Raw genomic sequence first — 26768 nt, 5'->3', positions numbered from 1 at the left:
AAAAACCCCATTTAATCAGATTACATTCATTACCCTAAGATGTGCATTCACAACACTTATTAACTTCACTAGCACAAAAACTGCCCATAGGCAGTTCACCACCATTTTCATCTGATACCTACTTCCAATCCAATGGTTGAAAAGGAATGTTGGATGAACCCAACTGGACTTCTCCCTGAATGGCAATTGGATTGAACACTGGGCAACTCTTCCTTTGAGCAGAGATTTGAGATTCCTTAGAGACTAAGAGATACTTCCAAGGCAGAGAGACCCATTACTCACACCAACTGATATCATGCTTAAAATCAATACTCATGAAATCCTTCTAGGTAATCCCATTAGGCATAAACTGTTGGCCAAGTCTGAGACTGAGATTGGACTGCCACATCTAAGCTTCAGTAGGAGTCTAGAAAGCGAGGGGATCCATTCTGAACCTCGTGACTCAACAGGAGGTTCTTCCTTACCTTTTTGCATCTCCAGCCTCTCTGTAAATCATTCTAAGTCGACTCTAACTTGATTTTCCTTTTTATGTTTCTTCCACATACCAAGTCACAGAATGAACCTTGCCATCAAACTTTGTTAAGTCACACTTTTACAAACTCTCATTAAAACCCCTTTTGTTAATACCTTTAATGGTGTTTCTCCATGTGATCTACATCTATGACAAGTCAGCAGAGTCGGAAAGATCCTAGATCAGGACTCACAACAACCATATGGGGTGTGTATTTTCTTTCATTGTAGCTCCCTTTGAATACCTTCTCCTATTGTTTTCTTATATTTGAAATGTAGCTCTCAACTCGCAAAGCACTTCAGATAAAAAAGGTAAGACCCTATAAATTGTTCCCTTGTTTCTTCTTTTGTCTACCTACAGGCTCTTTTAAGAGTATCGGTTCACTTGCTCATTTCTTTTGCCAAAAAAACAAACAAAACCCAAAGCCCAAACACATATACAAAAAACCAAACATATGTACAAAAAAACCAAACATACCTACAAAAAAGCAAACACACACACAAAAAAACAAACCTAGGTACAAAAAAACCAAACACACATACGAAAAACCAAACACATCTACAAAAAAGCAAACACACACACAAAAAACCAAACATAGGTACAACAAAACCAAACACGCATACAAAAAACCAAACACATCTACAAAAAAGCAAACACACACACAAAAAACCAAACACACACACAAAAAACCAAACACACACACAAAAAAACCAAACACACACACACAAAAACCAAACAAATATACAAAAAAAAACAAACACCAAAAAGAACACCACTTAAAACCTCTTCACAGATACCCTCTTGTAGAGCTGTAAACACTCATCAATGCACACTGCCCACAAACATGTTCCCTTGACACCATGCCAATTGACAATAGTATTTTACCCACAAGAGCACATGGACTTCCACTTGGGCTGCAGGTGCCCCAGGCATCTGCTTCCATACAGCATCCGTCACAGGAAGAAAAAGGTAAAGAGCTTAGCCTTGGAAGAACAGGTACTACCTGTTTCAAGCTGAGACACAAGAAGACTGAGCATAAGGAGTACCAAAATGAGATTCACTCTGTTTCCCTGGGCCACAGACTAGCTTGGCATGCAGTAGTAGTAGCTGCTATACTTGGGCAAGGGCGGTAATCAGTGCAGCCACTATTTTTCATCTGTTCCATCCTGTCTTGTCCTTGCAGAAGTGAACACACACCACCTTTTTGTGAAATACAGACTGCACGTGATGATGAGTAAGAGCTGCCTGCCCTCCCCTCTAATCCTCTCATCAGTAGCCTCTTGTGCTAATCTCACACTGCTCTGAGTCTCCATTCCATTCAGAAGCTTAAACACCACCCCATACTGAGTAACAAACACCTCAACTACTATGAAGTAGATAAACTGAGGGTTAATTGGTACTGAACTGTGACTTGTAACGAGTATATTTGGATATCTTGTGCAACTGAGCTAGATTCTGAACAATAAGCACAGACCCAGCTTGTTTTCTCATACTGATTTTCCAGTTGCCGTGTAAGGAACTACCATCACGTTACACTATCACTATCTGTTGTTGCTAAAGAAAAACAACTTACCCTTGTACACGTATTTATGATGATATAAAAGCTACCAGTTGCATCCTTTACATAGCATTAAAAAATACAGCCACTGAGAGCACAACAACTGCTCTTCTCATTAGCTTACTTTCTTTTTTTAAACAATATTTGCAACTGAAGGGCATAGAATAAAGACCCAAGACATCTGGGCAATGAAGCAAGTGCTGTCATGCATCATGAGAGTCACAGCCTGGTGCCAAAGATCACCAGTGCTCCGCAGCTGCTGGTGCCCATGATCACAAATGGCACTGAGCGGTACAACGCTCTGCTGTATCAGCAGAGACAAAGAGATGAACGGGTCTACAGCACTAACTCCTTCCCGCCAGATGATGGTGGCTTACCCTTTCCTTTGGAATCTTGTGCTGTTATGTCTCCTGAAGGAGCACTCCAGAAAGCTTTTTGCTTTTTCTAAGCGTCCTCTGAAGCTTCTGCCACAATTATGAGCACAGGGCAACGGTGTAAAACTAAACGATTCCCCACACATTCAGGACTCCTCCTTCCAGAACAAAGCTGAGGCAAAGGAGGAGGAGGAAGACAACTCAGTGCTGCTGAGGGCATTTTCTGTCAGCACGTTTTACCACTCTTTTTATCAAGCATGCAGTTTAAACCCCAAGCTAAAGCCAAGAAAGATGGAGCATTCACCTGGCAGAGGGAAACAGGCTGGAAGTGACCCTTTCTTTTCCTCCTTTGTAATATTAGCCCCAGACTCCAGCTCTCAAGCATTTCAAGACTTCAAGCAACCACAAATCATAGCATCTAGTAGCCTGACTGAGACTTCCACAAAGTTGAAAACAATGTACCAATGCTTCTCTGGGGAAGAGTTTTACATTCCCATTGGTGAAGACAAAATGGAATAGGGAAGACATGTAGACTCACGAGCTTTTTTAAGCTGGGGTGTTGGTGACTACTCCAACTTATTGCTATAATCAGACTTTAATGCAACTTGTTCAGATTCAGTCGAAGAACAGTCCTCTTGAAGTTGTAGATGATGGGAAGAACACAAGAACTGGGGTTTTCCGAGCCAGCTCCTTGGTATGGCTTTTTACTTCAAAAGAGGGAAAAACTGCATCAAATGCAGCATGCTTCCATTTACCAGGATTACATCCTAAGCAGACCACATCTTAATACTTTTATTAGCTTTATACACGTAGGGAGATTAAATATAGCTTAGTTAACAACATTTATAGTCTATTAATCTTCTTTACAAGATGGATAATTACTAACTCCTGTCAAACAACATACACACATGCTTTGCTCCTATGTAATTTCCACTCTGTCTTCAGAACAGCACAGTTTATTTCTGTTGTCTACACAGTAATATCAATTTGGTGAAGATGCAACAGGGGCCAAGGCCTTGGCACAACCAAGGTATGCTTGCACTCCTTTGCTCACAGTGCACAGCATTTCAACACAGAAAGTGACCAGGGCCATCAGGCATGACTTGCCCTTGGCAAATCCATGCTGGCTTCTCCAAATCACCTTCATGGCCTTTGCAGGTTGAGAAAGGGCTTTCAAGTGGATTTGCTTTGCAGCCTCCACTGAGACTGAGCTTATGCTGACTGGTCTGTTGTTACCCGGGTCATCCTTCTTGCCCTTTTTGAAGATGTGTGTGATGTTTGCCTTTTTCTAGTCACTAGGAACCTCCTCCAGCTGACAAGGCCTTTGGAAAATGACAGGGAGCATTATTGCAATGACACTGCCCAGCTCTTTCAGCACCCTTGGATGCATCCGACCTGGTCTCGTGAACTTGTGCATGTATCAGCTCAAGTGATTGTTAACTCTGTCCTCCTTTACTGTGGGTACTGCTGCACAGCCAACAGAATCTGCTAGTGGGCTCTGGGACCTGCAAACCCTGAGGGCAAGCCCTACTTTAAAAAAGAGGGAAAAATACAGCACTGAGTATTTCTGCCTTATCCATGTCCCCTGTAGCTAGGACTCTGTCACACCAGGCAGTCAGCCCTCACTTTTGCTACCTCCTGTGTTGTCCTTCACCTCCCTCAACTAGTCTCAACTCCAGCTGAACTTTGGCTTTCCTCACTCTGTTCCTTCATGCATGGGCTATATTCCTCCCACACGGCCTCTCCCTGCTTCCACCTCCCATATACTGCCTTTTTGTGTCTGAGCTCAGTCAGAAGCTCCATGTCCATCCATGGCCTGCTGCCGAGCTTGCTCGACTTCCTGCACACGGGAAAGGACCGTTCTTGTGTTCCAAGGAAACTGCCTTGAAGATCAACCAGCTCTCCTGCGCCCCTCTGCCTTCCAGGGTAGTTATTCTGGGTAACTGAAGAGGCTAAGGTTTGTAATTCTGTTGTTCATCTTGCTCTCTCCTCTCGGGATCTGAAACTTTAGTCACCCAGTTGCTGCAGCAAGGCTGCCCCATCCTTTAAATCTTAATCATCTTCTACTCCAATCCATGGAAAACACGAGACAAAGTCTACATTGATGTTTAACAGCCTAGAAAGTACTTGCTTGTTAATCAGTAAAATGAGGTAATTCTGCAACTAACACAGACTGCACATTTATAAAGGAAAACCAGGCAATTTGAAATGATGGTGTGATATGATAAAATTAGGCTGACTTGCAAAACAAACCAAAGTGAAACAAAAACAGAACCAAAAACCCCTTCTAAAACCCCACAAGATAAGATCTCACGGTGAATCCTGCTCCTACTCTGGTAGTCCATAAGTGGTTTATGCCACAAAGCACAGCAAATACCAAGGAAGCTGCTGAAGTACTGTGGATGGTATCACGCAGCATTCCTTGCCAGCTGGAAAATGAATCCCCCACCATCTCATCTGTAGGTTTTCATGTGATGTCTGCTCACACAAAAAGGTGATGTGATATTTTAATCAGCATACACCACTACACAGAACTATAACCCACTTTACATGCACAACAGGAGCCTGCTTAACAGCGAGTGAATCTAAATCCCTCTCCTTATAAGTGATCCCTGATTTACTTTTAGAATTTATGCCTCTTGGCAGAAAGGGGAGAACAGTTGCTTTGCTTTTTTTAAATAAAAAGCTTTTCAAAGATAAAGGGACAAAGGCAACATTTGGCTTCTTGGAGAAGAAAGGAAATTGGGTCTTAATTTCAAATAAAACCTAGTTGATGTGGTAAAGAACGCTTTCTGTTGTAACTTACCCACATTTCTATCTATAGCTGCACTACTTCACAATTTGCCTGGGAGGCAGAGATTTATTAGCACAGCTTATGCTCTGCATACCATTCTATATCCACTTTAAACTTCTTTCCTGATCCAGACGTATTAAAGTACACAAGTCCACCGTTTTGCCCGCTTCATGCGTAAAGTAGGATTACACAGATCGGATTTTATGTCCTTTTTAAAAGAATCTCCAAACACAGCTCACAACTACTGTGTGTTTCATTTATACACCAGACCACCTCATAGCTATTTACGTATTTCACAAACTGAGGAGGGGCTTTGGCAGCAAGAAGCATCACAACTGTTCAGCACAAAGAAGACAACAGGTATATTACAGTTGACAAATGAGGAATGCACGTACTCATTCTTGCCAAGAGCTGTCTTGCCAGCTGCTGAGAGCAAACATTACCCATTTTATTTCATCTACAGTCTTGCAGCAGTGGTGAGCTGCTACCCAGCTGGTCTCAGGTGGAAGCACTCCTGTAGAGACCTGATCCTGGGAACTAGGATCAGAGGGAATCAGGCTAAACAGCTGACTGTGCAAGATGTCCTAAGGATAGACTATGGGTGGGACTGCTCAAAAGTCAGGGCACAATAAAGTGTGTTGTGAAGATTCTCCATGGGAACAAAACCTTCCTTTCTCAAAAAGATGGAGGAGAGGTTTCTGGCCTTTAGAACACATGGCTTCCTCAGCAACAAGAAAACATGTCAAAGCAACATAAGAAACTATTAATGGAATCTGAGATGACAATTATGCTTTCATTTGATCTTTTACCAGAAGTGTTTCAGAGGGTGGGGAGTAAGGTATATTTACAAAGCTTCTGTAGATTAACTAGCCTTCCATAACAATCCAGTATAGAACCACAAAAATTTGTTTAAAATTTAACACATAGTAACATCAAAACAAACAAATGTTTCCATGGAGACAACTACCTAAATAAATGCTCACAATGGATCCAAGGCGTGACGTCACCCAGGCCTGCCTGCAACCATAGCAACATGCCAGTGTCAACAGAAATATTGTTATTTTTCTGTCTAATAATGTCACAGAATTAGCAGTTTTATGGCAGTGCTTAAACCATACTCTTGCAACGCTTCTAAATTAAGAGCAGAGCTATTTCTATGGGGGCTATTACTATCACCATATTAACTCTATGCAACGAGCGGAGGACGCGCATGGCATAGCTAACAGATCACATTTCCCAGAGCAGTTGTTGACCCCAATAAACAAAGAAATTCAAGTTCCTAAGCCAACATGCCAGAATGCTGGTCAGAGATCAGTAACATCTATTCTTCCTGGGTATTCTGCTTTCCTTAACACAAAAACCCCGAAGACCTTAGACTGTTGTGTCTCACTGTCTTGCTGGATTAAGAAGAAGAATGCAGCCACATGTTGCTTTTCATGCCAAATGCGGAACACTCTTGTGCCCTTCCTCCCGTGTCACCAATGAGCTTGCTTTCTCCAAGGCAACAAGCTTCACTAAACCCATATTTGCATTCTGCAAGCACAAGACAAGACACACAGCCTACAAACTCTTGCGGCGCTGGAGGAGCAAGGTAAAAGAAACAGCCAGTTAACGAGGAACATGCCCAAGGAGGAAGGCAATCATTTCAGCTACCAAAAAGATCCCATTCCCGTGACAAGCATCCGTTTTCAAACGCTATCAAGCTGTATGGCTCTAAACTCAGTAGGCCCAGATTGCATTTTCCCTCTTAATTTGCAAAATGTAAAAGGAAGAGGTCTAGATAAGGTTCAGATAGTATGTGCAAAAATAATGCTTGGAAGGACCTCATATTCCTGAGGTATTTATACTAACCCTCTGCATTTTAACAGACATTAAAGTTCTTGTCATTACAAAAACGGTGCAGCACTGGTTTTGATCCTGCCATGACCATTTCACATCCAGCAATTGAGCAAAACTTTCCTTCTCATAGAATATGATTGCGACTTCTCCTTGTCTTCAAGTATGGCAGTATGAATTCAGCAGCCAAAGTACCTCCTAAGAGGTACTTTCAGGCTTCTTGGTTTTTTTAACAATGAGATGAGCAGGTTTTTCAGAGATGTCATTTCATTTTTGCCACTTGAAGAGAAAAACCTATCCTGATACCAGTTAGCGAAAGAGAGTTTTATGTAATTTTAAGCAAAGAGCTAGCTCTGAAACGAAAATTCACCCTGCAGCCACAGTGCTACTGTTGTATGCAGGCCAACCAACATCCCAACCAACATACAAGCCCCGTGTCTCAAGTTTTGACAGTCAAACTACAAAACACAGAAAGGAAAACTCAGTACATATAAGATATTGTGAAACTGGGGAAGCCACTTGCCAGTTTTTGGTTTTGCTTTTCCAGATGCAACGTGCATGGAAAGATAAGGATATCCTGTGAGATGTCTCCAGTGTATGTTTATATAAGCTAAATAAATAAATATTCACTTCTCTACTTCTAGAAATGGCAGTCTATCCCCACTGGATGAATTCAATCCAAATATTTGGCATAGATATAGGTGGTTTTCCTCTGACCTCTACACCTTAAAAATATACATGTGGTTATGCTCACAAGTGGGCTTTGGCTTTTCATTTCAAGTAATTACATTGCAAAATTGATTGCTGCTTAGCATCTTGTATTTTCTGAGCTGGAAATAGAAAGCCTTTAAAATAGCACAAATAAAAAAGGCAGAAAAAGAAGAGTATCAAATCAATTTTTAAACACACAGCTCACATTATAATCTACCAAATGTGAAAAGACCCTTCAGAAGTTACAAACTACTGTTAAATAGAAATAGTTTTTTGGGGGGGGGGGGGAGATGGGGTGGAGATCACTCCATTTACATCTATCTTTTCTTACCAAACTATGCAATTCTACTCTAAAGCACATGAAGACCCTTAGTGGGCCTTGTACACAAGATAAAACAACAAAATATATTTCAGTCTGACCTGACATCCTCAGGCAGAAAGAAAACAGCATTCTGCACTTATCATTTGCAACAGAGGTTCACTTGAACATTCTCAACTATTCCAAAAACATAAACTTAACCTGAAATGACCTAATCTCTGAAAGACAGACATACAATCCCAGCTTTGAAGAAGTATCACGGATTATCCCAAACTTTCAGAAGCTCTGTTCACCTGGTTTGGTGGAGGTGAGGAGGGGAGTGTTGAGTCTACTAAAATGTTCATTACTTCTCAGGATTGAGCTGATAAAATCTGTCCTGCAGCAGGAAAAGTTCCCAATCAGAGAATAAAACACTATCTTGGGTAAACACATCTGCAAGTGATTTCCCCCATGCTTTACCCTGAGCATCAGCAATGCAACCTATTTTGCCAGTATTTGTAGCAGAATAATAAATGAAGCCTGGGAAAGTTAGCAAGATGACAAACATGCACTTTATACACAGACAGAGTGAGATAGAGAACAATTCTACTAGATTAATTATTAATTATTATAGTATTTGAACAACATGTGCCATTGTCATTAAGTGTAGCTGGCTAGAAAACAAACCCTGCCAAACATAGTGTGGCTTGCCAGTACAAAACCTGTTTGGAAGTTCCACCACAATGCTAGATGGCACTGCAGTTGGGTATGACAGAAAGCTCTTATATTTGGGTATGTTCCCTGGCCAGACTACAACTGCCAAGATCCACCAGCCCCATCTCACTGAACAACAATAAGGATCCCAGGATAAAGTCCACCTAGTGAGACACAGTATAACTGACGAATTACAAAACAACAGTGAAGTACAGGACCTTCTGTTATCATAGACATAACTGAGGCATGGAGGCAGTACTCTGCCCTTTCTGGGAAGGTGGAGATTCTTTTGTAGTGTTCAATGTTTCTCATTCAACAGAGACATGGAAAAACTTGAGCTGTCAAAAAACCTTAGGGCTCTGCTGGGAAAAAGCTGCTTGTAAAATGGAAGTGAGTACGAGTTTACTTTGTGAGTGTGTCTGTTTCGATGCATCACCAAATCTATCATTATCCTTTAGCTTAGGGTTAAATGTGAAGCAAAAGAACGCAGGGAAAAAGCAGCTGTCTGAACATGCTCAAGAAACCCTGTATCCTCAGCCTGTGCATAAGTTACAGTATATTACTAACACTCAAGCAACTACAGCCATCAAACCTTCCCTTGTTAAAACACTACTTGTGAAATAAAAGTTACCCAGACTAAAAAGAAAAGCTGCCATATGCTCTCAGGAATATAAATGCAAAAAAAACCCCAAAAGCCAACACTTCAGAAAATGTGGAAGTATACCTGCTGAAAAAAACAGAGCTTCCTAATCAAGCCAGCAAAGCTCAGCTACTTTAAGTTTCCCCATCTGCCATTTAAGCAATATTACTTTAAAACCAGTCTAAAAAGAGAAGAATACATAAAATGTATGTTACACGCACAGGTGAGGAATGAGCAAGATATTCATAAGCAATTAAGACTAAAATGCAGTTGTCTTCTGAACTACTAAACATCGGAGAGAGAGGAAAAGATGGTGTGCCTCTGAGAGAAATGAAACCACTTCACAGCAGTCAGAACACTCATTTCAAATCAGATATTTCACTGATAGTAAACCTAACTGTCAACACAACTTCCAAAGAATACAAGAAGGGGCTCAAAGCAGAAGTGGACTGATACAAGAAAATGAGTCATTTAGAGTGTGCATATACATACATAGATATATATATTTGCCTATTAATTGCCTGGATAATACCCCTGAAGGAAAAATGAACCAAAGAAAGAAATCCTGTAACTAATGTCTGTAACTGTGCATGTTACACTGGAGAACCTCTCCAGATCAAAAGCCTTTTTTTTTTCCTCTGCCTTTCTGTGCTTTGATGCACTGTAAAGGGTCAGTGCTTGTCACAAGATCCCATCCACCCTTGTAAGCAACTCAGTCTGCATGCCCTCCCCAGCATGACACCACAGTAACTGAGGGCACAAGCCAAATAAACATTTCTACAAGCTACAAGCACAAGTAAGAGATCCTCCTTAAAGTAGGTCCCTCAACACAATAAGGAGGGCAACAATTTACTGTGGCAACAAAAAGCAGAAGAGGTGAGGCTGTCAGATCAGATACCAGGGGTTACATTGATCCAAATCTACACGAAAAGCAAGGACAAAAAAAACCCTTTGGGGTTTCATACAGAATGTACCAGAACAGGTGAGTGTTTTCCCTTGGATCTGTCAAGTTTCTGGATCAACCCCTACCATTCTATGATTCTATGATCAAGCCTGCCTGGGTTTTCAATCTGGGAAGCAAGTTTCACAGAAGCTCCAGTCTGCTCACAAGAATAAGCTTGGACCACTGAGCTGATCCTAATCAATCACAGCCGTGGGTCTGCCTCACAAATTCCCCATCAATTTGACATGGCCCCACACCTTCAACTTGAGTAGGTGTTGTGCTGGACATTGGGACTGCTGTAACAGCTTTCAACACATATCCCATCCTAGCCTCTGTCCTGATCACATCGTACCTCTTTGTACAGCATAACACCTGTGACACCGAAGTCTGTTTATGACAGAGGGACAGAAGCTGAAAACTGCATCTTCAAGCAAAGCAACACAGCTTCATTAAGCAACAAGAGATCCACTGTGACAAAGACATACAACAGAGATAAATTTAGATGGTATCTACAAAAGGTGGTGAGGAGACAGGAAAAAGGTGGCAGAAAGGAACTTACTTGATTTTACTGAAGACAATGTCAACATCTGTGATTGTCACGTTCTTCCCATCTATCACATGACAGTCCTTACATAGCTTTGACCAGTTCTTCCCATGCATTTCTTTTCCTGTGGCTCTCGTATCACCATGGATAGCAAATTTTCTGAAGGCCTCTTCCAGAGCACTTATTTCTCCGGCCATAGCTCCCTCGTGGGAGCTGTTTGAATCGCAGGATAACCGTTTGGCTGCTCGGTCCTTTGCTGGGTCTGAAGGAGATTTTGGAGGAGTCTTATTCGCAGGCTTGGTCGGCTTCACTTTATTGTCAGCCATCGTGCTGCAAAGAAGAGGAAAACACTCTCATTAATTTGCACTACTTTGCTTCCTATTCAGCTACAGGCTGCAGGCTATGTTACAATGCATTATGAAGAATTAGTGGTCTATAAACTTAGCAACAACTCAGTGCCCTCCATCATCAAATCACAGTATCTTAAGGGCTGGAAGGGACCTCAAAAAATCAAGATCAAATGCAGTTTTGAGTCTTCCTTACCCATTTTTTTCCCTGGACAAAGGGATTGCAAGGTGCTTCTAGGTTCTGCTAAAAGATCAGCAGTAATCTGGGGAGGAGCCATGCAGGGTGACAGATGGAAGCGACAAAAGAAAGTCACTAAAGCATCAATTCTAAAATTCAGTAAAACAAAATTAAGCCACTGCTCAAAAGCAGTGTAGATGCCAGCTGTAACAATGACAGCTACGCAAAGAAATACCTTTATTTATCATTCAAAGAGTCTAACACGCACACAGGTTGATGATACCACATGTTCAGAACCAGCAGAGGACTAACCACCAGTCCCATCCTCTCCAAACACCGCTGACTCCAAAACAGAGTATCCACTTCACCAAAAGCAGCCATGTAAGACTTTACAAAAGAGGTACAAGTGGATGCCAGAGTTCAGAAGGCTTTGTGAAAGAACAACTGCCTCCAAAAAACATGGTGTTTCAGAAACCCACAGGATACTTATGCTGTGTTATGAACTGCTCTAGTCTGTGTCACAGAACACTCTCACTCTGCCATAGGTAAATAATACAGCACATTATACAGAGATATCTATACAGAGATTAAGCTAGGGATCAAACTGACTGAGGTCATGGCTACCTGATTCTAAAACAGACTGAAAGTGCAGATTTGTGTTCTCAGCACATGCCTGACCCATTTGAAAAGTTCTCTCGTACCATCAAACTTCCTTTCAGCCAGAGCCTACAATAGATACTCATCTGCAGACAGACAGCTGGGGGAACAGCCCCAGCTCATTCGTCTGGATCTTTCCAAAACTGAGGAGATAATCAGCTACTGCTTGTGTTGGTGATTCTCCATAGCTGCAGGAAATGAACCCAAAGTCTCAGTACTGACCAACCACCAGCTCTACTGCAAGACTTGTTTTCATTTACACTCTTTCAGTTACCCACAACCTCTCCAGGTGTCAACATATCACAGGAATTCTGGTATGGCATTGATTTAGATTTGGGGGAACTGCTCTTAGAAGTAATCCATCTCTCAGCATCAACAAGGAAGACCTGAAGACCTACTAAAGCCCGGAGTGGCTTTGTCAACAAGTTCAGCAACTTATGCAATTCTACGCATCCTACCTGGTGAGAATTCACTGCAGCACCTCCCCTGCCCCATCCCTGACAACTAATGCATGGCTGAGCTGCTCTGGGAGTGCAGACAGCTGAGTATTTGTAACAGAAATCAGCATCACTGCCATGTCACAGACAGAGAAACCCAAGCAGAGGGACAAAGAAACAACATCTCTTCAGCTGCCCAAGTTTAGAGCACATGAGGACCCTGGGACCCATGTTCTACACTGCTTCAATTCTTAGGCCACATAAAGCAGGTACATGATTGCATGGAGTGCTCTGTAAGAGCCAATGGTGTATTTCTTTAATGGAGGAAATACAAATGGAGTCTCACTAGCTGCAAATGCATTAACCCAGTTTACAATCTCCCCACCAAAAAATGCTTTTCAAAAACAACCAACAGGAAACTATCAAAAGTGTGAATCCCTGGGCTTTTTGGGCTATGCCATGTACTTTCTCATCTGCTTTGTCTAACTTGCCTCTAGCATGCTAGGAATATTCTGTTCCAATACAAGTTGAATTGCTTCCATTTGCAGCAGGTATTACAAAACCGGTTTTTAATGGAAGACTCGAACACTTCAGAATATTTACCAACCAAGAATTGCCTAAAACCAGGTCAGAAGTTCTGTGAACTAAGGAAAACTTCCAGTTCAAACTTGTTAATGTCAGAAAGCATTCAGGAATCAAGCACCTCTGTCCAGGAGACCGCCAAGCTTGGTGAATTTGAAGCAAAGACCCAGGAGCACAATGACACAGTTGCAATGCAATGATGGCATTACTGACATCTAGTCTTTTCTGTAACACCCACCTTTGCCAACACCAACTTCATTTCTCCATTGTGACCTACAACACAACTCCCTGATGTTATGTTTACACATCTTCTAGATAAAATCCAGTCTGCAGTGCAAATTCCTCATCTTGAGCCCAAAGACAGTAACTTGGATAAAATAGCCCTAAAATGGAATATCTGCTCAAGTTCTCAGTCTTAGCCTTGGCCCCTCCCTAAGCTCTTGACCCTTACAACCATATGCCCCAGACAAGTAAGCAGCAAAACCCTACATGTTCTATCCTTGACTTGCTTCTGTCCTGCAATTCCTTCTGCTGTTGTTTTTAAGCACAGTCCAACGTTCTGCTTTGCCTACAGTCACACCACAGAGCTTCGGCCACATGGCAGAGATGAGAGGATACACCACCTGTACCCTAAATATCCACCAAGATACAACCCAAACCAGGGATTCCCTGGGCAGTCTTTCTGCAATCTCCTTGCCATCCTGCAATTCTGCTGTACATTTTGTCTGCATGACCTGTTAAGTGAGAAGGGCAAGTAGGTAATCTAACAGCACAAACTTTAGACTTATAAGCAAAGATATTATACTATCCATAAAATGTCACCAATCTTTCAAGCACTATTGGTTTTATTCTAGTCCTTCAGCCCTGGATGAGCATGCAGGCTTTCCAACACTCTTGCTCTTTGTACAGCCATTCACACCAAAAGGGAGGAAAATACAACAGGTTAATCTGCAAGAGCATCTGTACATCTATTTAGGTGGCCATGAGAAGTAGGAGTCGATATTCAGTCAGTCAGCATCTCTCATGCGTGTGATTGCATCAGACGTTTGAACAAATGCTGGAGAAAAACAGAGCCAGGAATCTACTGATTGTATTGAGAACTAAAAATAGAGTAGAGGAAAGAAGAGAGGTAGTGCCCCCCTTGCAATGCAGTTAACACAGGCAGCAAGTTAAGGTAAGTCTGGTACTACATAAAGATTTGAAGAACCACATATTGTTAGCATTGACAATTCTCCTTCTGCTTTAACCTCACAACGAGCTTCCTATTTCTGACCCATTCTTTCAGTTTAGTAGTTTTACCTTCGCTGTTAGCTGGTTTTACCTTCTGTTTTCCTGCTAATCCTTCCTGCACATCAAGTGTTAGTAAGCATGCAAGTGCTTAGGGGGTAATTCTTATCAGAATCTGTTTCTGCATGGTTGGTAAAATTTATCCACTGTACCACTAAGAGTTGCCATACAAAATGTATTAAGATCTTCCAGTCAATCCAAGCCAAAAAAAAAAGGCAACTTTTCAAAAAGCACGAGAGGTCGGATTCATAACATCATCACACTGTGCAAGGCATTTGAATTTGACTGTGTCTGCTTTGTTTTAGACCTTGATCTATCTTTCTTGTGTGTTAAAAATGTTAGAGAATTGCAGTTAAAGGGAGTTCTCATTTCTTTTCTGTCTGTAATTATTTATGTCAAATAAAAACAGCAGAGGCAAAATACAGCAGCCGGAATCTTTTTCCCACATTTTTGCATAAACATTGAAGCTGAGGGAAGGGATAAACAGCTGGAGACATGCAACATCCTCCTAATAAAATGCAATGCCTTAGACAATGTTCTTAAAGCTTCCCTTAAGCTTCCTTCACATCTGTGAGCAGGAACCAGCACTAATGCATTTCTCTTTGGAGTTGTGCTCTGAGCCTGTTTCTCCACATGTGATGCTCAAGTGAATGAGCATCCATTTTCCCTAGCATGTAACACAGAAGGAAAATGAGCCGAGAGCACTGCAGACCAAGCAAAGCTAACACAACTCTATCTACATCTAGACCCATCTTGCCTTCAAGGAAATTAAATCCTTTTGCAGGCTTTCTGAGGAAGTGCATGGCTGAGCCTCGAGTTCTCTTAACAACAGAAGTGTATCTAGCAGTAGGGACCTGCTTACACGCACACACACCCCCCTTTACCAGCAAGAGTTCTATCAGAACTTTCAAAAGACACACGCTCCCCTGACAGCACGAAAAGCTACACAAAAACTCTTCATGTAACTAAATCACTCTTAACTAGCTCTGCTTTAATACCATCGTGCCACTTACACAAGCTTTCAACTATGGAGTCAAAAGCATAAGTACAGGCACCCACCATGTGCTGGTAAACTCTTATCAGGCATTTTGTTCCACTATGAGACTACCTCATTTGAGGAGTCCATTGGGTAAGTGTACTGAGCTCTGCTTGGCTGCTGTCATTCATAGATGAAGAAATAATGTGGACACAAATATCCCGCAGTCTCACAGGCAGCCAAGGATCCAAGCCAACATCTAGAACAGCCCTCAAAGAAGAAAGTGAATAAGACGCTGATTAAAGCAGGACAAAAGAGGAGCCTCAACTGTTTAGATGAGGTATTTTTTTCCCCAAGTCTTTTTTTGATACACCATGAATCACAGATCCAAAAAGCCTGGGAGACAACAGCTGCTCTCCGCAGCAGTTAATTTACAGCTCCAAAGAACATGCTGAGCCTATCATCACTTCAGGATTAGCTGAGCGCAGGTTCCCTGACTTGTAACACTATAACTGCAGAGTTTCTTAGCCTCATTTCTTCATACACTATACATTGTCCCCTCACCCATCTCCAACCAGAGCACATTACTAACGTGAATTTCTGTAGAGCCCTTTGACAATACATCTGCAAAAGCCACTAGTAATGAAGATCCACTCCACGAAGGAGATCGGAGATTGTACAGTAAGGAGACCAATTTGAGCACCAGTAAGACCAGGGGCTGTGTGTTAAAAATATAAAGTGAATCAAGTTAATGCTTGGGACAGAATTAGATCAAAGATGAAATGGAGCTAACAGAGACTTACAGGCCTTGAAAGCACTGGAAGATTTAACAGTCACAAAGCATCCTCTCGGATCAAAGAACTGGAGAGGGTGTTAAGAGCTACAAAAGCATTAAACAAGGTGTTTTACCATGGGAGACACAAAGAATTTCACCAGTGTGATTTGTCAGGTGATTGAAGTTACTCGAGTGAGGCATCCAAATACAGAGAAACTTCATCATACATGAAATGACTCTCAAAGACACCAAAAAACCCAGTAGCTGAAAATTCAGGCTACGCCAGTGCAACTTAGAAATGAGACTTCCTTAGGAAGAGACAATCATCCTTGGGAAAGACTAAAAGTAACTCCCAAAAACAGCTGCAAATAGTTCAGTTCCTGATGTCTGCAGCCTAGACTTCATTTAGTACAGAAGACACTTAGTCAAGCATTTCTGAAAGACAGGCTTTTGTCAAATGTATGTTATTGGTCTCGGGTAACTAACTGAAAACAACCAATACACGAGTCAGATTAGATTGGCTACAGATCCCTTATGTTCTTAAAGTCTGCTGCTTCAGTTTTGTCTGAATCCAAACTAACCTTCAAGTACAGCTTTTGTCAGCTACCCATAGCTCAGTGCAAAACAGGAGGGCAATATTTCCCTTGCTAAACCATCAATAAGTTATGTCACATCTGTAAGTTCCTATAAGGCGAACTGTTTGGGTACTGGTCTTTCCAATAGTGAAACTGGATGAGACAAGCAGATGCAGATTTGGGTTTGATTTAAAAACATGCAGAGTTATCAGCAACAACAACAAAGCAGCTCCACTTTAGTGAGCAAGACCTCTTAGCATTTGAACTTCCAGTGCAAGAATTTCCTTAGCACTGATCCAGTAGAACACCATTCCTCAACCGCGCACTTAAGAACTTGTTTGAGCTAGGACTGCATCCCTGAGAGTCACTCAAAAGCTGTTACATCCTTGATTATTTTATGGTTTTTAAGTTTCCCTGTGCTCACTTTGCTGAATGCTCCAATCTTTGGACACTGACACATAAGTATACTCTTGAGATTAGTCAATCTGGGCAAGAATCAGCTTCATAAGATTAAGACAGTTGCACAGCAGATTCACGTTTGTCTTTACATCTACCACATCATGCATTGAAGCTTTGGTCTGTATCCTCTTAGTTTTCTATCCAGGAGAGGGTAAGTTTGTATGGCACACTAGGGATACAATGAGGGGAAGCCCTGTGTGCTTAACAATCACATCTATATCGGAGTATTTTACCCGTAACATCCTCTCAATGTACAGTTGCTTTTGCTACCATTTCCACATATTCCAATAACCAGGCTGCACTGCAAAGGGAAGTTCTTGCAATGGGCAATTTGGGGTGGGCAGGGTGATGCATTCACTAAGAAACTTCTTTCTGCTGAAGGTATATTTGTTCTTAAGTATTTTTTTGTGGGTTTGGGGACATGTGGGAAGTGAGCAGAAGAAAGAGCTAGGACAAGTTACAGAAAACATTGGGGAAAAGGCAAAGCAATGTTGTTTTTCCTGTGTAACCCTTTGATGTTGACATGGAAACTCTGGTTTTTTAAGTTACCTTAAATTTAAAGAATGATAAAAATGTAAACAGCCTGAAAACTGGGTTGATGTAGATTTTTAACATCTTATTTCAACTTTCAGCATTTAGTCAAGTGAAATACGTTTATAAAACCCCCCAAAGCTATCCAGTATTCACACGTCCCACAAGCACCCTTCAAAACCAGACCTTCCCTCACAGAACTGTGTGAGTCTTAAGTTCTGCAAGTCTCTTTGCTCTAACATATAAGCAAGAGAAAATACATAGCCAGACAATCCTTCTTGACAACAGCTGTATTTCCCTTCTTTGTGCCACTAACAGTGTCTTGTTCTGTATTTTGGACCACAACATTTTGGAGGCCAGGCCCAAGGTTTTATTCCAGGCTTCCATTGCACCCAAGACATTAGTTAAGGTGTCCAGTCGCAGCTCCCAGACAATGTATGCATTGCAAACATACATTTCTTTTCAGCTCAGTGGCAGAGGCTCCCAGAAGCACTCACACCAAAAGCAGTCCTGTCAACATGGCAGAGAAACACTAGGGGTGAAAATTATATGCATTATGTTATATATTATGATATCTGTTAAAATGGTTTGTGGAGGGAGAAAAAAAGCCCCTGTTTGTGACACTGTCTCTCACAACATCCTCATCAGGAAGCTCAGGCAGTGTGGCTTGGATAAGTGGAGGGTGAGATGGATCAAGAGCTGGCTGAACGACAGAACCCAGAAAGTGGTGATCAATGGCACAGAATCGAGTTGGAAGCCTGTGGCCAGTGGAGTTCCACAGGGGTTGGAGGCCAGCTCAGGGCCACCAAGATGATCAGGGGACTGGAGCATCTTCCGTATGAGGAAAGGCTGCGGGAACTGGGGCTGTTCAGTCTGGAGAAGACCGGAGGGATCTCATCAATATTTACAAATATCTAACTGGTGGGTGTCAGGAGGTTGGGGCATCCCTTTTTTCTGTTGTATCTGGTGACAGGGCAACAGGTGATGGGATGAAGCTCAAACACAAAAAGTTCCATTGAAACATAAGGAAAAACTGTTTCAGTGCAGAGGGTGCCCTGGCCCAGGCTGCCCAGGGAGGGTGTGGAGGCTCCTTCTCAGGAGGTCTTCAAAACCCACCTGGACACATTCCTGTGTGGGACCTGCTTTGGCAGGGGTGTTGGACTGGACGATCTCTAAAGGTCTCTTCCAACCCCTACCATTCTGTGATGCTGCAGAGTCCATTTCACTTACGCAAGGGCTGCAAGCAGCGTGCATGCACAAATGGAAAGGACATGACATCATCTAGTGACTGTACCACAGGAAAGCCTGTTCTTGTTACAAGTTTTTCTTCATGCAGTGAGACAGGCTTGTGATGGCAGCCCCATTCTCACACTGGAGGCTTACATAACCACGGCGTGCACAGCAAGTGTGATTTTCATTTGCATCTCAGCTTATCACCCGAGAGCAGGTTATCAAGCTCAAACATTGTACGGTTTATTCTCTCCAGCGTTCTGAGAGATATTAAACACAATTAATTGCCGCTACCTACAGTCAGACTACGCTAACCTTAACACAAATTGACACCACTGCCTGTCTGCCTCCCTCCTTAAAAAAGCCCTCCTTTTATTTTTTTCTCTTCCCAACTAAGCACAAGGTACAAGAAGTAAAAATAACTTTCATCACACAGCTGCCTATGGAAAGTAACTGGAACGACTACATCTACTACAAAAAACAAATAAAAAGGCATTATTTTTCACCCATGGTTTAAACTGGGCAGAGAAATGACGACTTGCTGGATGTATATTTCCATTTATAAAGACTTTTTCCTTACCCTTACAAGGGTCAAGTGCAAGCACTGTGGGAGGTTCCTGCGTGAACTTTATCTGCAATTTGATCCTTGCGTGGCACGCTGTCTAAGCATTACACTGTACCATGATTTAATACTGGACATACACTTCAGCAATTACAAACCATGAACGATTTAAAGGCATATGGCTGTGACCCAGAGAGGCACAAAAGCATTCAAATCACCGTTTGATTTAGGTTTTGGGAGGGGTGAGGTTGAGTTGGGCCTGCTGAAAAACACCATTTGAAAAAGAAACGGCTCGTGACTGAAGGATTAAAACGATGGCCATTGACATTTTAAAAACAAACGAACTGGCTACATTCGATAAACAGTCACGCTATTTTAAGCCTGAGACTACGAAAGAGGATAGGTATCTCCGTTTCCCCTCCCAAATTTTCACAGCCCTAGAGAAGGAAAAAACCCCCACAAACGTTTCATTATCATGCTAACAGTCGCCAACCTTCTAGAGCATGCTACGTAACGATACTAGTTGAGAAAACAGCGCGAAAGCCCGGTGAAAGTCGGTGAAAACAGACTCACGTGTTTCATTTCAGGCTGGGGGCTGGGTTTGCCTCCTCTTCTTTTTAAATAAACATCGGCAGTTACGCAATCTTCTCTAAAATGTGAATTTCCCCCCCCCGCCAACCTGCTCACGAAGCCCCTGCAAAACATGGACGGGGAAACTGCTCGCCGGCAGCATCCCCTGCAAGATGCACCTTTAAGATACGCACTTTGCACCCAGCGTGCGCTCAGCACCTTGCCGCACACACCCAGCTTCCCCCGGGGAGGCTTTCACCCGGGACCGAGGAAACACTTGCAAACGCTGCCGATTTGGGGCTGGGGCGGGGGGGGGAGGTGTTGTTTGTTTCCGAACCAGCTAGCCGGGGCAGCTGGTTGATTCCCGGGATTTTGGCTCGCCGCGTTTGTCACCCTGGAGCGTTGTGCGTTGCGTTATAGCCGCGGGTGTCACACTGCGGGTCCCCAGCCTCCCACACCTGATGCTCCGTGGGTTGCATGGAGGAGCGGTTCTCGGAGACAAAGCTCCTTCAGCTAACGCTTGGGCGTTAACAAAAATAAAGCAAATCGTCTTTAGCCATCCATCAATCTCCATAAAAGGGGACCGCTGGATCCGCACAAGACAGCGGAGGCGGCCGCTGCCGAGGCTCTCGCTGCCGTCTCTGGAGCGAACAGCGGCACAGCCCGTGCGTGCGCAAGGTGGATCCCTCCTTCCCGCAGCCGCCGCAGTGCCCCCGCATCGCCCCGCACAGCTTGCGGACGCGCCTTCTCCCCCCCACCTCTCCGAGGATGGCCAGAGATGAGGCCCAGCCCACGGGACAGCGGCTCCGCACCGAACGCCTCTGCGCTCCGGTCCCGTCCCCGGGGCTGCGGCGGCAGGGACGCAGAGGAGCGGCGGCGGGGGGCTGGAGCAGGAGCCGCCGCTTCGCCGCAGCCCCCCGCGGGCCTTACATAACGGCGGTGCGCGACCCTCTGCTAAAGGAGGCGGCTGAGGGAGGCGCCGGCGTCACCGCGGCACCGGGGGCCGCCAACGGGAACCCGACGGCGATCGATCGGAGAAGCGCGCATCCCAACCGCCCCCCCCGTGTCCCCGCGGAGCCGGCGGCGCGGCACTCACCGGCGGCTCCGCAGGCGGCAGGTCCCGCCGGCCCCGCCTGACGCTCGCCCGGCTCCGCCGCTGGCCCCGGAGCGCGCTGTCAAGCCGGCGCGGCCGCTCCGCCAGACGCCGCCCCCGCCGCGCGCCCATTGGCCGGGCCTCGGGCAGCCGCGCCCCCAGGCCCCGTCCCGCCCCGCTTGCGCCTCAGGGCGATGAGGGGCGCCGGGGCCGCCGCTGCCTTAAATGGCTCCTCCTGGCCCGGCACAGCGCGGTCCGGCCCGTGCGCGGCGGCAGGTGGACGGCAGGCCGGGAGGCGATGGCTCCGTGCCCGCGGCGCTCGCAGGAGCGGGGCCCGTGACCCGCCCGCCGCCCCGGCACGGTCTCGCTGCTTCCGCCAGCGTCCTGTGGCCGCTTCCCGAGGCAGAGGCAGCGAGCGAGGGGCTGCTACAGCCCGGGCTGGGGCAGGCTTGGGTTCCCGGATTGCAGCTCGGCCGGGCTTGGAGCCGTGGCTGTTGACAGAAATACAAGTCATCTAAAAGACTGGGCGTTCCTTAAAACCTCACCTTCCCTGTGCCTGCCACTCACCCAGAGCACTCAATGCTTGGCTGGGAGGGCCCTGCAGAGCTGCTGCAGCCCCAGCCCCTGCTCCAGCAGGTTCCCCTCGCGCAGGGGGCACAGGAACGTGTCCAGGTGGGTTTGGAAACCTCCTGAGAAGGAGCCTCCACACCCTCCCTGTGCAGCCTGGGCCAGGGCTCCCTCACCTCAGCACCAAGGCAGTTTCACCTCCTGTGCCAGTGGAACTTTGTGTGTTCCAGCTTGTCCACGTTACCCCTTGTCCTGTCACTAACAGCACAGGAAAAAACATTGCCCCATCCTCCTGACACCCACCCTTTAGTTACTGGTAAGTATTGCTGAGGTTCCCTCCTCACGCTTCTCTTCTCCAGGCTGAACAGCCCCAGGTCCCACAGCCTTTCCTCCTCACAGGGATATTCCAGTCTGCTCAGCATCTTGGCAGCCCCGTGCTGGACTTTGGCTAACCTGATCCGGAGCAATCACACCCAAATCCTTGGGAGCACAGAGGCAGTTCAGCAGTCAGCAGAAACTTAATAAACTGTTGTGCATCCTCATTCCTGAATGTATAACCAGATTCCAACGACGTGGCAGAGCGTGGTGGACTGTAACTTGACAGTTGCTGTGCTGGCATCATCAAGTTAAACCAATCTACACCTGCAGAGGTGGGAGAGAAAAGCAAAAAGAGTCATTTATGTGCAATTTCAAATGCAGGATAAATACATAGGTAACTTAGAGTCATACACCCATACTTGCCTTGGAAATGCACAGTAATAATAAAGTATTATGAATCTAGTTTGTAAACTCTTATTTCACTCTCTTGAGGCAATTATTGAAACGACCCAGAATGTCATAAATGCTTGAAAGCCTCTCCACATCAGGGCTGGGTTTGGCTGCACTACTGATGAAGGCTTTGTAGTCAAGCCTGGCAAAGATCCCCCATCTCCTCTGCTGCTGTACCCTAGATGTATGATCCCCTAAGGCCTGCAACCCCACTGCAGCTGCTGTTCCAGACCTCCTCCCTCTCCAACCAACACACACATTGCAGGTCTCTCAGCAGCTGGGGTTAGACATGCTCCCATAACTGGCCATGGATCCCAGGTCTCCCCAGCTGCCAACACCTATGCACATGGGTCCACAGAGCCCACATTCTCTGTTCCCAGTCTGTGATGGCAATGGCCAAGTCGATCTCCCCGTCCTTATGTCAACCCCTGAGCCTTGTATCACATCTACGGGTGAGGAAGGGGAATGACAGAGAGTCTTGGTGGGCAGCTGACAGCTAGCCAAGGTCAACTCATCATATCATTACACTGCCTTAATAAAGTAACTGTGGATTAACTTTAATCCTGTGTGCAAATTAACTACTTCTATATTTTAAAGTGGGAGCTTGGGCAGTTGTTCTTTGTCTGCATTTATTGTCATTGCTACCACCGAGTGCTGTGTGCGCCACGGACACCCACTGAAAGAAATCATGAGGACAGCAGCAAGCATCTGTGTTGTGGATTGCTGCAGCACTCAGTACACTTAGCTTACAGGATACAATTACACTGAATTCCCTAAAGCTCCCAGCAGCCTTCTGTCACCCCTGCACACACAATGATTTTTCTCAGTCCAGAAAACAATCTATTCAGTTTTGCGCTGCTAAGGCAGTAGTGCTCTGCCACAGAACAGGGCAAATCCTGAGAGCAGTCCATGCTCAGCTCCCTCCCCTCTGGCAGTCCATTCCCTCACGAGAAAGCAAGCCCCTTGCCCACGACTGTGTGATCTCACTATCTTATCCTAACATTAGCTGTGTTTCCCCATGGGGTTAGGACAGCTGTGTTTGCAGACTGCAGCTGCAGCTGAGGGATTCCATCTTTCCTTCTAGGCACAGGCCACTGTGTAAGCTCGCATGTGACCGGCCCTGGTGATGACATAGCGTTTTAAACTCGCTTTTGCTCTTCCAAATAAACATTCAGAACTATGATTGATTGAATGTCATTCTCTCTGACACTTGCAGATGTTCCCAAGCCCCTGCAGCGGGAGCACGTTTCCTTACATTCCAGGAATGGAGCAGAATGCAGGCAAAGGACACACTCTAAGTCCCACAGGGGCTTTCAGAATGCAGATATTCTAGGAGCCACAGGTTTGAGGATGAACTTGCCTGCCTCTGGGCTGATGGCAACAAAGAGCAGGAAAATTGGCACTAGCGTTTCCCTTTTCAATATTCCCTTCACAATAAGAAAAGCACAACCCGATTTCATGCTGAATTCCACAGTGTCACTGACTCTAATTAACAGTATGAGAAGTAGACAGATCTATTCAAAATGAAGTTGTACATATTTCCCTACTTCATCCTCTCTGTCAGCTAACATGCCAGTTCTTTCATTTCAAGACAAAGATCTGCTTCCTGTGGTTGGCACAGCTTATTTTCAAGCTGCCACACTTACTGGCCATCCCATTATTTCTATAATGTTTATCGTCACATGAATTCTCTTCAAAGGGTTTTATCATTTTAAGTATACGCTCATATATGAATGGAACAACTTGATCCTGCTAACAGTACAGAGCAGAGTCTGCCCATGACACAATCCCATATTCATTTTTATGTGCCAAAGCAACGTGAATGAAAAAGTGAGCTTTAATCAGAGCGCACACAGCTTCAGAAGCCATCCAAACCAGCCTACCTCACTCCCTCCTCCCTGATGCACACAGACTTTTTGGGGGAGTACCTCACCACACATCTTGTCTTTCGGATTATAATCTCTTCCCAAACCCCTACCAAAAAGTGAAAAGCAACAAAGTAAGACAACGCAAAACAGCTCTAGGAAAGGAGAAAGTTCTACAGCAGATACAATAATCTGGATCAAGCTTTAAGAGACCTGCAGTCCAGTAGTGTATTTTGTACAGGCTTCCCATGGAGCAGCCAGCAACATGCTCAGTCTCCCTCTGCATCTGTTTTGTGGACACAAATTGAGGATAATGCAATTTACTGCAAGCATATCTGAGAGGCACAGAGATAGTGTAGCATAAAGCCATTACTTACAGGGGAAAAAAAGTCTTTATTAGGGAAGCATGTGGTGATGTGAAGGTTATGACAAGAGCCAGTCCTTTAAAGAAAGAAGCTTTAAGGCAGGTCCTTCATTCACTGAGTACTTTAGCTGTATGTGAAGTGACTGTAGTTAAAACCACTTTGTCATTCAAGATGCACATTCGGAAGCTCACAGCACTTAACACTTCTAATTATTTATGTTCTGTATCCTTTCATCCCATGGACAAAGACTGAAGCAGCTGATGCAGCCTTATTCATGTTTCTGGTTTTTTCTTGTCCCTTTTTGGCAGTTTAATCAATTTACCAGTTAAGTGAGCAAAAGTGAGCAAAAACTGATGGCATTTTGATGGAAATGGCCACACCAAGCTATTTCCTTAGTGCAAGACTTTTTCAGCACTGTTCTGCCTCTGGTGACCTGCACTCTCAAATGCTTCAGGGAGGGGTAGGGAAGTTAAAGAAAGGGAAGACAAAAACTTTAGCAAGACTGCCTACAGAACAGCAGCAGCCCTTCAGGTACCCTAAAGGTCATTTCCCAACTAAACAATTCTGTGATGCTGTACTCACGGCAATTAGCTGCTAGAATCTGAGAAGCTGGGTACTTTTTTTGCTCAGTTGAGCTTAAATTACTTTGTGTCAGCAGATATGAAAACATATGAAGCATTTCTTAAAACTCCCTCACTTGTTCATGTCAAATGTTGCTGACTGCCCCTGGCACTATATCTCACAACTCTTTTCTTTGTGTCAAAGTAAGGATTATTTTACTGTGACATTTCATAACAGACTACTGGTAACAAGTGTCCATTGATTAGGAAATGAAGTGATAAAGAGGTGTAGATTTGTATTAAAACTAAGTGGTTGTTATCCAAGCAGACACCATGTGTCATCTTTTTCTTTGGCTAGAGACAATAGTACAGGCCTATCCCAGTCTTCGTTGGGATACTGTCTGTTTCTAGTGGTGGTAAGACAAACAGAGCCTCATCCCATCAGTGTGAATATACACTGGTACTGCATGAGGACTTCTTTTAATTTAACCTGTGAAATTCCAGCCCCACTATTTGCATTTCATCTGCAATTCTCTTACTTAGAGCATCCCAGTGAAGAAAGTCACTTCTTGAAAGCAGAGCAGGTGACCAAGTTGCATCTTAATTTTTCATTCCTGCTCTCATGGTTGGTCATAAGCAGAAAATGAGAAAGCACTGCTGAGGAGGCAGAACAACCAAATCATTGTTAACAGACATGTCCAGAACACACACTACTCATGTAAAAACAAGAAACCCCCTGACACTGCTTTATCACTGCCAGTGTGTCTCTCAGAACAGAGAAGCCATGGCAAGGTAACTGAAAAGCATTGGTCAGAATCTCCTTTCTAAGACAGCATCTTTCAAAGACAGCCAGTTTACTGGTGCAAAGTCTTTATTTAATGCCAATGCATTAATGCAGTGAGAAATGGGCATTCAAACCCAGCTGCACAAGTTCCTGTGTGACCTACTCTAGGTGGTCCTGCTCTGGCAGAGGGGTTGCACTGGATGAGCTTTCAAGGTCCCTTCCAGCCCATAGGACTGTGCTTTTGTAATCAAAACATCCTACCTAGGGGTTTGAGGTTTTTCTCCTGAAAGGCCCAACCCATGTATATTTATCAACTCTATAAAAGCCACAGTCTTGGCACTTCAAGATTTCAGGTACTGTGAGGGTCACTTCACTGAGTGATCACAATGAGCCAGTGGATTTACAGCCCACATTAACAACAGTTAGATTTCTTTTGGAGTTTAGAGCTCTGAGAGCTGTTCTGGTCCTGACTGCTGGTAGGAAAAGAATGACCAACATGTCAAATGCAACTAGGCAGCCATGTAGCTCAGAATACAGCCGATAGCTAGGCTAATGAGCTCAGGAGAGGGCTCTTTCAGATCACGAACAAACAAGAATTACTGGTGAAGACATAGGACTGTAATTACCAAGTAGAGAAAAATAAAAGGCCCAAAGAGAGTTTTGGTAAGAGAAAAAGC

At 44.3% G+C, this 26768-nt stretch overlaps 1 protein-coding gene across 3 annotated transcripts in view; it reads right to left on the bottom strand.

Annotated features, from left to right (window-relative positions):
- The window catches only part of TPPP (tubulin polymerization promoting protein), a 46427-nt gene extending 25158 nt beyond the window's left edge, over positions 1 to 21269 (bottom strand). Inside the window, exons 1-2 of one of the 3 annotated variants that reach the window (XM_061994854.1) lie at positions 21186 to 21269; positions 10939 to 11253 (exon numbers count right to left, since the gene is read on the bottom strand). In XM_061994854.1, the coding sequence (XP_061850838.1) occupies positions 10939 to 11249 (311 nt within the window). In that variant the 5' untranslated portion in view covers positions 11250 to 11253; positions 21186 to 21269. Of the gene's footprint in view, positions 1 to 10938; positions 11254 to 20092; positions 20237 to 20847; positions 21026 to 21185 lie in introns of those variants that run through there. The other 2 variants (XM_061994855.1, XM_061994853.1) reach the window with 2 other exon arrangements.
- Between the last annotated feature and the right edge of the window lie 5499 nt (positions 21270 to 26768).

Source organism: Colius striatus, chromosome 4 (genome assembly GCF_028858725.1).
Source record: "Colius striatus isolate bColStr4 chromosome 4, bColStr4.1.hap1, whole genome shotgun sequence".
In the NCBI taxonomy this organism is placed as follows: Eukaryota; Metazoa; Chordata; class Aves; order Coliiformes; family Coliidae; genus Colius; species Colius striatus.
Note: the sequence above shows the minus strand (reverse complement) of the source record. Positions and strands in the feature narration are given on the sequence as shown.